This window comes from Vanellus vanellus (genome assembly GCF_965231255.1).
Source record: "Vanellus vanellus genome assembly, chromosome: 2".
NCBI lineage: Eukaryota > Metazoa > Chordata > Aves > Charadriiformes > Charadriidae > Vanellus > Vanellus vanellus.
Window position 1 is genome coordinate 31,831,071 of NC_138906.1, and position 13,808 is coordinate 31,844,878.

A 13,808-nucleotide genomic window follows, 5' to 3' on the forward strand; every position below is an offset into this window, starting at 1 on the left:
CAGGGCTGGCTTGAATACAGGTCTGCGCGTTGGGATTCTGGAAGACAAAGGAGGGATAGATACCTACAGTCTCACTGGTGTATTTTCTGGGTTTCTAACCTCATACTTGGGATGATCCATAGGCTTGAGCTAAAGGAGCACCCATCTGAAGCATTTTTTGCCCTATAATTTTAGCAGTGTGTTTTTGCAGAGCAGTTGTTAACTGAACTGGGCTGTAGTGCATCAAACAGGAAGAAATCTGCCCCACAGTGTGTTATCTGACTGCAGCGTGCCTCTCCCGAATGATATGATAGTTCTATGATGAATCATAAAGTTGTGCCATTCGTGTCATATTGTCATCTTAAGATGTTAAGAAAGTAAGTTTGTTATGAGGTGAGCATGTGGCATTAAAGCATCAAGACAAAGAAAAATGTACTGCAATGGTTTGTTGATGGTTGTTATTGATTCATTCAGTGAGTGCAGGGTGTATCTATGTACTTATTGAAGAATCCTTCCTGGTTTTATTTGGTAACACTTGGGAACAGAAACAAAGGTAACTCAAGGGATGACACAGTAAATTGCTTCTTAAAGAGTCTCAGGAGGAAATTCAGCGTTCTCCAGTGATTTCTCTGTTTCCCCAGATTTGGCGTGTGGAAAGCAGTGGCAGAGTTCCTGTGGGACCCGAGACATACGGACAGTTCTACGGTGGTGACTGCTACATTATCCTCTACACTTACCCTAAAGGGCAGATCATCTACACATGGTATGTTTGGTCAGCTTTGCACAGACCTCCAGCATGTGGGTATTATTTTTTACCGACTTTATATTCGTTTGAGTAGAACCACGTGTAAATGCAAGGTTGTTTACTGTGCATTTGTCGCGCAGTATAAGCTCCGGATCATTTTGAAACTGGACTTAACCATTGTCATTCTCCTTGCCTTCCTCCTTGTCTTCCTCAGGCAAGGAACCCATGCTACAAAAGATGAACTGACTGCATCTGCATTTCTGACTGTTCAGCTGGATCGGTTATTGAACGACCAGGCCGTGCAGGTTAGTGTCTTTCGGATAAAACTCAACAGAGTTAGATAAAACTCAACAGAGCATGCAACATATGCAAATTACAATGAGACTTGAAAGGAGGAAGCAGCATTTGAAGACTGGGAATATCAACTGCTCATGGTCTGTATCGAGCTGAGCACCATGGCCTCCTTTTGAAGTCAGTGGAGATTTCCCATTTGAGTCATCCTTCCTGAATGTAGATGTCCAAAAGAACACAGATATAACACAACTGAAAACTGCCTTTTCTTTTCTTTGACTTTCATTGTCTAAAAATTAGGTTTTAGTCCTGCCTAGCCTTACAGACTGTGTACGTGGTAAGCAGAGACCTAACGATAGGCTAGGCTAAACTTGAAAGGCTGAGAGAGCTGGGACTCTTTAGCCTGGAGAAGAGAAGGCTGAGGGGAGACCTTATTAATACTTACAAGTATCTAAAGGGTGGATTGAAGGAGGATGGAGCCAGGCTCTTTTCAATGGTTCCCAGTGACAGGACGAGGGGCAATGGGCACAAGTTAGAACACAGGAAGTTCCGTTCAAATCCACGGAAACACTTCTTTACGGTGAGGGTGACAGAGCACTGGCACAGGCTGCCCAGGGAGGTTGTGGAGTCCCCTTCCCTGGAGATTTTCAAGACCCGCCTGGCTGCAGTCCTGAGTAATGTGCTCTGGGCAATCCTGCTTTAGCAGGGGAGTTGGGCTAGATGATCTCTAGAGGTCCCTTCCAACTCTGAAACTCCGTGATTCCGTGATTCCTTTCATCACTAGCGAGGAGTGCTGGGTACATGGAGAGGTCTCTTTTCACAGAAAGACTAGAGCTGGAAGATGACTAGGGACAGGTAGAGATTTTCTAGGCAGCAGGAGATAATTCTGTGCTTCCCATTTCTTAATTACCAAAGTAAAGGGCTTCCCCCACCCACCAAGGTACAGTTAATTTAGATGGCAGACCACACTTTTAGCTATTAATCAGTTATGATTTATGATTGAAATTATGTTAAGGAAGGATTAGAACACTTCTAGGTAATTATTCCTTGAAATATTCCTAACACATATTCTATATTTGAACAGAGTTCAGCACAATATGGTTCTGCCACGTACCTAGGCCAATACTAACACTAAAGTAATAATAATATTACTACTAACAGTGGCAATAATAATGTGCCTAAAAGGCCTTTTTATTAAAGCTGAAGGAGATCCATATCACTGCAATGGACATGATACTTAAAACTACTTTTAGCCTGCAGTGACTTTAGGAATATATATGTGTATATATATTTATGTGTATATATACACACACATATGTATGTGTGCATTTGTATGCGTGTACACAGCTCCCTGGAATATATTACCTGTGCTTAAGGTCTGTATTAGCGTTATTTGAAAGGGTTTGATGTACTATTTTGTGGCACTAGATGGCACTACAGTACAAATGACTATTAAAAAATCGTTCCCCTATTTGTTTTGCAGGAATACGTTTCCCTCAGCAGGTTGGGTTTGTGTTTGTTTGTTGGGGTTTTTTGGCATTTGTAAAATCCTGCCGCAGTTTGGCACCTACAAGTATATGTGTCCTAGGGTACCCTTATCAGGCAGCTGTACCAGTCTATCCAGTGGTGAGATAAGCAAAACCACTGGCAGTGGTCGTGCTGGGCACACGGGGCTGCAGCCGCCCTTCCTCGGGCCCCGGCTCCCCGCCGCCCCCAGCCTCACCGGGCAGAGCTAAAGGGCTGGGGGTCCCCACTTCTCCTCCTCTCCTGGCTACTCAACGTGCCTCAGTCCCTTTTTTTCCCCCTTTCTTTCCGGGAGTGAAAGGCAGTGAGTCACAGCCCTCCGCCTCGGCGGGTGGTGCTGTTATAAAGGCAGAATAAATGGTGGTATACGAAAAACTTTTACGATACATTTACCTAAAAATAGTCATTCTTCGTAGCTCAGTGTTTTTTTCTGAGATTGCAATACATCTTTTGCATCTGTAATGGAAGTTCATTTTTGTTATCCATGTTATCCTCTGCAAGACAGATCTATGCTCCTCTTTTTCATCTTCTTGCAGATAAACTACATACAGAAATAATGCACAGGATGAATAACTATTGTCTTCTGCTTAAATACAGGGCACCTAAACTTCCAAGACAGTTTTTAAGGGGAATTAAGTCACTTTATAAAACTCTATGAAATGACAGTTCTTTTGAAAAAGAGTAATTTTCTTATTACAGTAGATAGCAGCCATTTTAATCAGCTAAACATTATGTTAGAAGTTTGAATCTTGTCTTTGTGTCAATGTGATTGACAAAAAAAAAATCTCACAATGCTCTAACTTTAATGTGTCTGGAACTATATTTTTAGATCTTCTCAGCTTGCCACTTCTTCTTGCTAACATACTTAGCATTATTGGCTAACATCACCTATATTATTCAACAAAGACCAAAAATAACTACCCATTCCTTTTTGTTTCTTTCATTGCATTTCTTTACGTATGTACAGATCCGAGTCAGCCAAGGCAAAGAGCCTGCACATTTACTGAGCTTGTTCAAAAACAAACCACTTATTGTCTACAAGGATGGGACATCCAAGAAGGAAGGTCAGAAACCTGCTCCACCCACGCGACTCTTCCAAATCCGCAGAAACCTGGGAGGCATTACCAGGATTGCGGAGGTAAGGTCACCTGCTAAGCGAACCAACTATTCCCCATGGAAAACGCTATAGCTGCCATGAATCTCTCCAACTAATCTTGTTGGGTAGTCACATGTGGTAGGAACGTAGAACTCCAAATCAAGTCACTGCTTTATGTGCCCAACCCATCTAATAAATCAAAGAGTATATGACATAACTGGCTACAATCAATCTACATGTTTCAGAAAAAAACGATAAGAAAATGCGTCGTGAACACTGCCAGCTGACAAGGAATCAGCAACCCTTATGAGATAGTCTTTCCTACTGCCAAACAGTCACAGTATCACAGTATCACAGTATGCTAGGGATTGGAAGGAACCTCAAAAGATCATCTAGTCCGATCCCCCTGTCGGAGCAGGAACACCTAGATGAGGTTGCACAGGAAGGCGTCCAGGCGAGTTTTGAATGCCTCCAGAGAAGGAGACTCCACAACCTCCCTGGGCAGCCTGTTCCAGTGCTCTGTCACCCTCACTGAGAAGAAGTTTCTTCTCAAATTTAAGTGGAACCTCTTGTGTTCCAGCTTGAATCCATTACCCCTTGTCCTAAGTTTTGTCCTTCGAGTGAGTTCCCTGTTTCAAGTTATATTCTTCTCTAACTTCTGTCATAATCTAGAGAAAATTTGAAGGAAAAAAACATAGCTGATCAACATCTATCTACACATCTTATACAAGCATGCAAAATAGTGATCACAGTACTTGAAAATATGAAGAATAAAAAAAATTCTTTCTCGATTTAGGTTGATGTTGATGCAATGTCACTAAACTCCAATGATGCCTTTGTTCTGAAACTGCCAAACAACTCTGGCTACACCTGGGTGGGAAAAGGAGCAAACAAAGAAGAGGAACAAGGGGCTCAATACATTGCCAGCGTTCTTAAGTGCCAGACTGCTAAGATTACTGAAGGCCAGGAACCAGGTTAGTATGAAGCCACGTGGTTGCTAATAGGCAATTGAGAATACACAGCACTGCATGGAAACACAGCCTAAATGTTTTTTGCAATCATATATTGTGTAGGCAGATCCATATGCTGGCTCGCTCTCTTTGAAAATCCAGCGTGATGCTTTACCATGGAGATCTATCCAGAACTGGCTGATACACAGACAGTGCAATGCCCTGGAAGTCTGTAGGACCAGTCAATAGCAGGAGCTGCAGACGAACGCAGTCCTTTCTTTACCATTAGGGCCTAGGAAGGGGGGAAGACACAGCACATTGCTATGTCTAGTACTGCGAGTGATATCTTTATTATTTTGACAAACTGCAGGAAGAACTGTAAGAAAATGCACCCCATCTTTGAGACAGCAAAGAAGATATTGTTTGAGGATTCTTGAAACAGTATCTAACAAGCTAAAACATCAAACGTTAAATCCACTGCTGAATAAATTATATATTGTGTATTTCAGAGGAATTCTGGAAAGCGCTTGGAGGGAAAAAAAAGTATCAGACTTCATCACAACTCTTGACAAAGGCTGAAGATCATCCCCCTCGCCTGTACGGTTGTTCTAATAAGACTGGCAGATTTATTGTGAGTATATGAGGGATACTTTCCCCTCTGTTTAATTATATGGTTTCAGCAGGGAATCGGCAGACATTAAATGAATTTGGGGATCTGGTTTCATTAGCCATGCTTGGCAAGAGTCCTAGAGAGTTGAGATTTGGTGCTTTAAATCAATCCAAATGCAAAGGACGGACAGAATAATACTGCTGAAGTTTGCACGCAGAGCCTGCTCCAGCCTGGGACTAAAGGCTTGCAGATGCAAAAAGATAAGATGTTTGTCCAGTCAAAAGCAGTTGTGCCCTTGCAGAGCAGTGCCAGACTGCTATCATTTTGCTGAGAAAGTGCAGATCAGTGCCTTGCCCCTTACATGTTTGATAGTGGTGGTGAGGAAAAGAAATGTCCCTTGCCAAAAATCCCTAGCAGCCTGAAATTTTCCATGGAGATTTAAGACATGTAATTATGCCTCTAAGGTATTGGCCTGTGCTCAATGAGGTAGGAAGACTTATTTCCTTAGCAGAAATACCCAGACCTGTGCACTGGGTATTAAGCCTGTGATTCAGGCTGAATTACTTACCGTATTCTGGGAGGGCAACTCTGTGTCACCGTTTGGCAAGGATGCACTAATTTTTAGGTAGGGGACATAATTGGCTACCATCTCTGCAGTCTCCTTAAGGCACATCCCCTTCATTTGGAGAGGGATAAAACAAATAGGATCCCTTAATGAGGACTTAAAAATCTTATGAGAGTAGTAAAGGGTATTCTTCTAACAAGCTTCTAAAACGCTCCTGTGAAATACAGTATTAGGAACCAACCTCTCTATGATAGTCTGCTGGGAGCTATGCACTTCTTTGATTTCTGTTTTAAATTCCCTCCAAATTCTGTGAAATCCTCTCTTTCCTGTAGCATTTCTCTACTAACAGAATCACCACTGTTAGAGCTCACCAGAAGAGGTAGGTCAGATCACTCTGACCTTCTGGCCATGGTAACACAGGGTGGGGAAAAGGAATGCCTTTCGCACCATCTGCTTACGTTTAGCACTCCTACATGACCAAGCATAGCCAAACCCTTGACAGTCCTATAGAAGTAGAGGGCTGACCACGAGCTACATTATTACCCCTCCTCCTCCTACAAAATAACATTAAACAGCTTTCCTATCTGCCTGCACATCTTTGGAAGAAGCAAGCAGTCAGCCTTTCCTTTGGGAAATAATCTTCAATGGCTTCGTCAACTGTAATATCCCGTTGACAAGTGACTGGAAAGCTTGCTTGGGTGTGTATTTCATCACTGAGCTCACCCACTGCAAACCAAAACAGTTTCTTTTCCTTATTAATTAATGTAAACTGCATGAATATATCAGCTGATTGACTTAGTTTGCTTGGTACAAGGTGCTCTATGGAAATTTCCCTGTCCCCTTCTTCTGGCAGACCTGGATCCCAGCTTACAATACTCATAATTACAATGTAAGCCTCTGCCTCTCCTGAGGATATCTTATCAATTCCGACAAACTGAGAGGTGATTTTGTAAGACGTGTGATTTGTTTCCTTTCAGTGAAACGCCCTTGGCACATTCATCAAATCAGTTTGGGGCTTGACCCTTTAGGAGCAAGAAGCACACCAGCTTGTAGACTTATCCCCTTTAAAAAATATTTGGTCTGTCCAAAATCAGAATATCTTAATAAATAATTAAAAAAAAAAAAAAAAAAAAAAGGAAAGAAAAAAACCATAATATCCTTTTTTTAGATTGAGGAGGTCCCAGGAGAATTCACTCAGGATGATTTGGCTGAAGATGATGTCATGTTGCTGGATGCTTGGGAGCAGGTAAGCTGCATACCAGGCCACTGCTTTTTGCGGGAACAAGAATAATTTCTTCTTAACCACTTAGATGGGAGGAAGAATCACCTTTGTGAGAATGGAAGAGGTTTTGTTTTCTTTAAATTGTACTAGAGGGAGCTATATTTTTTGAGTTATGTGATGTGCTAGTGTGAATATACATGATTGACTTTCTAAGCATAATGTGAGACAATGGCAGGCATTTTCCATTAAAACCAATAGAGGTTGCAAGATATAAGCCCCAGCAGTGTTCTGAAAGGCTCTCAATAATGTTCTTGAATTTATCACTAAAATTTATTAATTTAAAAAAAAAAAAAGATTTATTCTGTAAAATGTATCAGAAGCCACAAAATCCACGTAGCAGCAGCACCCCTAAAAAATCCTCCTAGAGAAGGGGACAAATGCTAGACTCTTACACAGATTTTTTTTTCAGAAGAACTGGGTGGAGGGTGAAAGAAACCATCTCTGTCACTTTCCGAGGTTCACTGAAAACTAAAAATGTTGAAAGCTTTTTGGATGACAGGCAAACTTACTGCGGGTGTGGAGAGCACATCTGTTTCTCACAGAACATCTCTGTACCCTTCCTCTCCCCTTGGAGGGAAAGGGGAGGAGGCCATAGATCCCATGTTTCATTTGTCATCATCAGCCTAACTCCAAAGGAAAGAAGACTGAGGTTTTTGGAAATGAGAAGGAATATCCAAGGTCCATTTGGGAAGGAGTGATGGGGGAAGGTGGGTGGAAGAGCTGGGTGGAAACTGGTTGGGACATACAGACTCAGGTAAGAAGGAATGAAGTCTGGGAAATGTAGCTGGTTTCCAAAAAGATCCTTGACAGAAAAGAAATAGCAGGGATTGCAGATCAAGGCTCTGGGTGTTGGGTTATTCAGTGGGTTGTCTAGCAGTTACCCTGGGTAGCGTCAGTCGCAGGGCACAAGTGTCGATGTGCACGCAGAGCTCAAACCAGAGGCAGCTCCTCATTAGCGGTTTTACCTGCACCCAAAGAGCAATTTCCATGGTAACTTGTAAAGGATATCCATGAAAAAGGTAATTAGAGTTCCTTTCATCAGAGCGCGTAAAGGTTTGGCGTTCCAGTGTCAAGACAGTGTTGAGATTTCAGAGGATAGACCTACAGTCTCTCGTAAGGGGAAAAAAAAATCATCAATTGTGGTTTGTGAGAGTCGTACATCTCTGCAGTCTTTTCATAGTGTGTATTCTTTCTCCTGGTAGAATTAACTATTTTGTACTTTACCTGCTGTATGCAACTTCCTTATAACAACATAGGAGCTAAATCTTTCCTCTATTTGCAGGTTTTTGTCTGGATTGGGAAGGATGCTAATGAAACTGAGCGACAGGAATCCGTTAAATCTGGTAAATCAAATAAATTTGGCAGAATTCTGAGTGGAGTAGCATCAATAGTACTTAAAGAAGTAAAAAAGATGATGTAAAAGAAATCTAGTTATGTTTACAGTGTCTAAAAGGGTTACTGAGCATATTAGGATTCAATCCTGGAGTTTATTTTCTCCTTGAAATGTGATTTAAAGCTCATTGTATCTTTCTTATCTCTAAGTTTACGAAGAGTAAAATTAATCAACTAGGCTGCGGAGCTTTTTAAGGAGCGTATAGGAGAGTTCCACAAAAAAAACCTGCACTCAAAAGAGAAAGAATTTAAAAGGAGATACCTACTGAGCTGTGCCCTACACTAATGTATATAGTCAAAGGAATGCCAACAAATCCTTAAGTCCTTACACTGCCACCCTTCACTGAGTTAAACTTGGAGGAGAAAATTCCGACTGCAGAAGAAACAAGGCAACTTAAGCGGAGTTCACCTCCTTGAAAAAGCGTGTAATCTCCGGTGTGATTTCACACAGATGAGCCGTTCTGACAAAGCTCTTGCTAAAAATGCTTGCAGGCATTTCCCCAGAGCAGCTAGGATTACCTAGCTGCATTTCCGATATATACTGATGTCATGTTGCGGTGTCAAGGGAAACTGTACTGGCTTTTACAGGGGAAAAATGGGAATGAAGCTTGTGCATTCGCACAGCACCAGCAAACGCTTCCTCCTGTTCAAGAGCCAAACCCAGCTGTACGGCAATGAATTGATCAGAGGAACAAATCCTTCTGTGTTAACCTCGTGGAAAATTCTTTTGCTGGCAGCTGGGAGAAATCAGCAACTACCTGACCATTTAATTGCCTTTGAAATAATTTAATTGAATCCTGTATTATAGTAGCCCTGGGTTCTTTCACTAGGGCTTTTAATGTATTTTTTTATACCAAAGGAATGAACTAATACATTACATGTTTTATTTCATTTCTGGTTTCAGCCAAACGCTATATTGAAACGGATCCTTCTGGCAGAGATAAGGGGACCCCCATTGTAATCGTGAAGCAGGGGCACGAACCCCCGACATTCACAGGCTGGTTCCTGGCTTGGGACGCCAAGAAATGGAAGAACTGATCTATCCAAGGAGGCTTCAGCTTCAAGCCAAAGAATGATCAGAGCCCAGCTACTTTCTAGTATTTTTAAGCATAAGCTTATGCAACAATATGATGCATCTGTTGTTACACTTTGCCGAGCTTTGATATGTTTCTGTGAATAACTTAGAAATTCTTAGCACTGGAAAGGATAAATGATAATCGTAAACTGGTCAAATGGGGTGAGTGGGGCTTTTCATGTAGTAAATATGGAAAGTGCCGCCAATACTTTGCTTAATCTATTGATTCTTCAAACAGAAACTGTGGATCAGTTTATTTTAATGTGCTAAAGTGGGCTAAAATTCTACCTTCGCTTAAGAGTCCAAACGAACGCCAAAGAAATTCCTTTAGATTAAGGTCAGCATAATATTGTCCAGAATCTGGCCTGATAAAGGACTAATTCTGCATCTGTTGCAAGGGTGGGACTGGATGTGATTTACTTACTAGGCAAAAGTATTGCCACACTCACTCATGTAAAGTTTCAGATGATCCCTGATCCACAGTGGGATGTGAGTCTTGCAGGGGGCAAATAAGGGATGGGTATTTTGAGAAAGGCGCGCTTAACATGTTTGTTTGGCTTGTTAGTACAGACGTTGGAAGCTTAGGACCATGTGGTTTTAAGAATATGAAGTCGACAATGCTTTTTCTGAGGGACCATCTAACTCATTGTAATGCATTTCTTTAGATTTAGCTCTGTGAACCAGCCTCCAGCTCCAGGTCTTTGTAACCAAAGCTCTTAAACACATTCTAGTGCACTAGTGCTTTTAAGCGGAAGCAGAAGAGGTAACAGCTTCAAAAATACTTACCTTAAGCCATACCTTACTTAAGCCATACTTGGTCTGGGTCGCCTTTCTCAGCAGTACTCAGTTCTTTTCCAGCATGCGGATTGCTCACCTTGTCAGGTGCGGGATGTGTTCCTACTCATTTTCAGTGCAGGTCTTAGTCAAATAGCAAGTACATCAAGCGCAAGGAAACGCCTTGTTTCAGTAGTATTCCACATCCTGGGAATTTGGAGCGTGAGTACACACCATAGATTATGGCCTTCTGTTTTCTCTCAGACAGTTATTTTGGATTATTTTTTTTTATTCTGGTGAATTTAAGAGTACATTTTTAAAGTGTTTTTTATTAGTGGGAAAATCTGCTTCTAATCTTTAGCACTGCTTTGAACACTTATCCTATAATGCTTGTTTTAAAAAACAATTTGTACAGCTGTAAATCATGTCAATCTGGCTTTTTAATGAATGCTTTTCAACTGTTTTATTATTCTTACAAGTTAGGCTGGAAAGCAAAATTTTAGACATTTTTGTATTTTTTTAACATGCTTTTGATTTTGAATCTGAGTAATGCAAAAGAGTGAATTTAGTCTGAGCTCACAATCAGTATCAATGACAAAAGAACTGTGAGCCTAAGAGATTAATTATGGAAGTCTGTTAGCTTTAAACATTTGTTTAAATCTCTGCTAATATAACTGGGCTGTAACTGAATGTAATTTCATTTAAAATAAAATGACGAAAACCCATACCCTGTATACCGCGCTGATCTTCCTCTCTCTGACATATTGTTGCTCAGTGCTTCCACTAACGTCTAGCAAAACTTCCTAAAAGACCCAGTATATACCTGCCTTTTCAGGTGGACAATGCAATGAGAAGTTGGGGGTTTTTACTTTGGTGCCATTTTACCCAAAGGAGAGCTAACTCTTCCCAACAACTTTGACGTTGCAAACCTAAGTGAAAAGCAAAGAACTGGGTGCTTATTAGCTTATGATTTCATCTTTAAGAAAAACTACCGTTGTTATAAAAATCTTTGGCTTTGTAACTTCCTGCTTGCAAAAATTATTGACTATAGAAATTACTATTTTATAAATAGTATAGGAGTAAATAGGTGTGTGTTTTTAAAGGACAGGTCTTCCTTTTTATTTGTGAGAGCAGGTAACATGCCCTTCTCCTGCTGGAAGGAGCACAACGACCTTTGCAGTTCCTGAGCTACTGCATTTCATACAGCCATTGAGCAGCCTGTACTTATCTGATGGTTGTCTTTGACGCATGCATTTGATTCTTCTCATTTTTTAAAATAACAGTTATAGTAGCCTCTTAACCAAGGATTAGACAAGATTTGCCCTCCTTGTTCATAAACATCTTCCAGAACGCTGAGGGCTATGAACCCGCAGAAGCCTGCCAGCATTTTCTGCAGCGCTGTGAAAGCCTCTTTTCAGTTCCCTCACAGAAGACAGAGGAGCTTTTGTGGTCTCCTGGCCTGGGCACTTGGGTTTACAGTGCATTGTCCTGGCACGTTGATTACTGATGTTGAGAAGAGCGTTGAGAGCTCATAACTGAGCAGTGTTCTCAACTGGGCTTTGTAAGCACGACAGCCGCTAGCAACATTGTCCTTGGGTTTACTTGCTAGCGAGGAAGTTTATTTTTCATAGGTATATGTGCAGTACACACAAAGACGTGTGTTTCTTTCTCTCTCTGTAAGAAGAGACAGAAGAAGGGAAGACAGACAGGATGGACTATAAGCGCTTGGAAATATCAAAGATTAAGCTGTTTTCGAGAAAATATTTAAGCACATAACTTTGCAAATACAGGTAGCAAACCTGTCTGCCTTATTTTCCAAATAAATAGGAAAAATTGTGCAGATGTATGCAGTACAGTCAAGTTCAGTCTGGAAAAAGCTATATCTTGCATTATTATCAAACAGTGATAGTACTTTCAGTCTATTTGTTATGGTAGCATTAGACCCTGAGTTAGCAGTTTCATTATGCTACCAAATGGTAAGTAGTTGTATGTTCTATTGGCTGTAAAAACAGCATCATTTTTCATCTTTGTTTTGTAGAATTTCACTGCAACAGAAAGATAGTGCTAGGAATCCTTGGAGCCAACAGGACATCACAATACTACACACAGCATTGCTAGTTTACATCAAATAGCATAATCGTAGAATATAACTACAGATTGTATATGCAGGAGAGGAGGCAGCCTCTGAAATTGCTGCTCTAAATATCCATTTTGGCCATAGCACATAGTGCTATATCGCCTCAGAGCTCCTGTAAATGATTGTTAAATGTAGCTAAATTCAATTGAACAGTTTGATCTCTTGCCAGTTCAGATTCACAAAGGTTTTCCCTGCAACAACAGAAATCTTAAAGATGGTAGACAGTAGGATCGTAGTAATAACCCTCATAGGAGAGCTACGGAATCATAAAAAAATCTGTTGCTTACTGGACTACAACAGGAGGTGCTCTCGGGCACCTCTAAAGGCTACTGGAACACTTGTTAGAAATTTTGTTGTAGTCTTCATTTTTACCGGATCTAAAAAGACTTAAAAATGCCCCATCAAAACAAGCCTATTATTTTTCATGGACTGAAGTTGCTCTTCAGAGTCCACTCCTCTATAGAAAAGCTTGAGAAAAATCTGCAAACTTTGCTTTAGAATACAATTGCTTCCTAAGCACCCCACTGAAGTTGTGCCTTTATGGCTTAATTGAACCAAATGTAAGTATGTAAGACAACTAAATTATTACCTCATAAAAACAGAGTTAGGTAATATTTTAATATTCTGACTTTCCAAATCCTTGCTGCTTCTTTTTTAAAGACAATAAATTTGTGTTTAGATAAAGAAATAACACACTTATCCCTTCTTATGGCTAGGACTTTTGCTGCTAAAATCAAAAGAACTTCTGATTTCATTAGAAACACAATCAGATCTTTAATCCACTACACGTCCTTAATGTCTCATTACATCCTTTCTAGACTGGCCTAAAGTAACTTTGACCTGCCCTGACTATTAACACATTACCTTATGCTAAAAATCAATAAACTACACTCACTTCAATCAAAGCTTCCAAGGTGCAAGGAGGAGAAGGGCAGAGCAATGGGAACTGGGAGGCCCACCACACCATAAAATTAGTTGATGGCCCTTCTCCCCCAGCATGGCATTTTCCTCTTGACATTCAAGCATATTTGCATTACAGAAAAACATATAAATATCTGTCCCTACAGAACAGAAGATGTAAGCTTATTTTTATTTTTCTTCTAAATAATAGCAAACTGAGTTATTCCAGGGGAGCAGTTAGGAGGGGAATTGGCCTGTACCAGGCTTCTTACTAAATGCATCCACACTTCCATCCTACAAGTGCTCTCTCCTCAAAAGGATGCTATGAGGTTAACAAAATCCACAGGATTGTACTTTTTACATTTAATCAGTCAGCAGTGAAATGTGGCTCTCCACACAAATGAAATGAAAGCATCCAGTGAAAACAATCATTTTTATCATTTGGCAGACTACAGATAATTTGCTCAGAAAATTACCTGGGTGGGGGC

The 13,808-nt window shown here is 40.7% G+C and overlaps 1 protein-coding gene across 1 annotated transcript in view; it reads left to right on the plus strand.

Annotated features, from left to right (window-relative positions):
- Window positions 1-11,002, plus strand: part of SCIN (scinderin) — a 51,306-nt gene extending 40,304 nt beyond the window's left edge. The window contains exons 9-16 of the mRNA XM_082479790.1: window positions 621-742; window positions 939-1,029; window positions 3,507-3,677; window positions 4,432-4,609; window positions 5,095-5,216; window positions 6,929-7,006; window positions 8,325-8,385; window positions 9,339-11,002. Of these exons, the coding sequence (XP_082335916.1) occupies window positions 621-742; window positions 939-1,029; window positions 3,507-3,677; window positions 4,432-4,609; window positions 5,095-5,216; window positions 6,929-7,006; window positions 8,325-8,385; window positions 9,339-9,472 (957 nt within the window). The 3' untranslated portion in view covers window positions 9,473-11,002. The remainder of the gene's footprint in view (window positions 1-620; window positions 743-938; window positions 1,030-3,506; window positions 3,678-4,431; window positions 4,610-5,094; window positions 5,217-6,928; window positions 7,007-8,324; window positions 8,386-9,338) is intronic.
- Window positions 11,003-13,808: the final 2,806 nt, after the last annotated feature.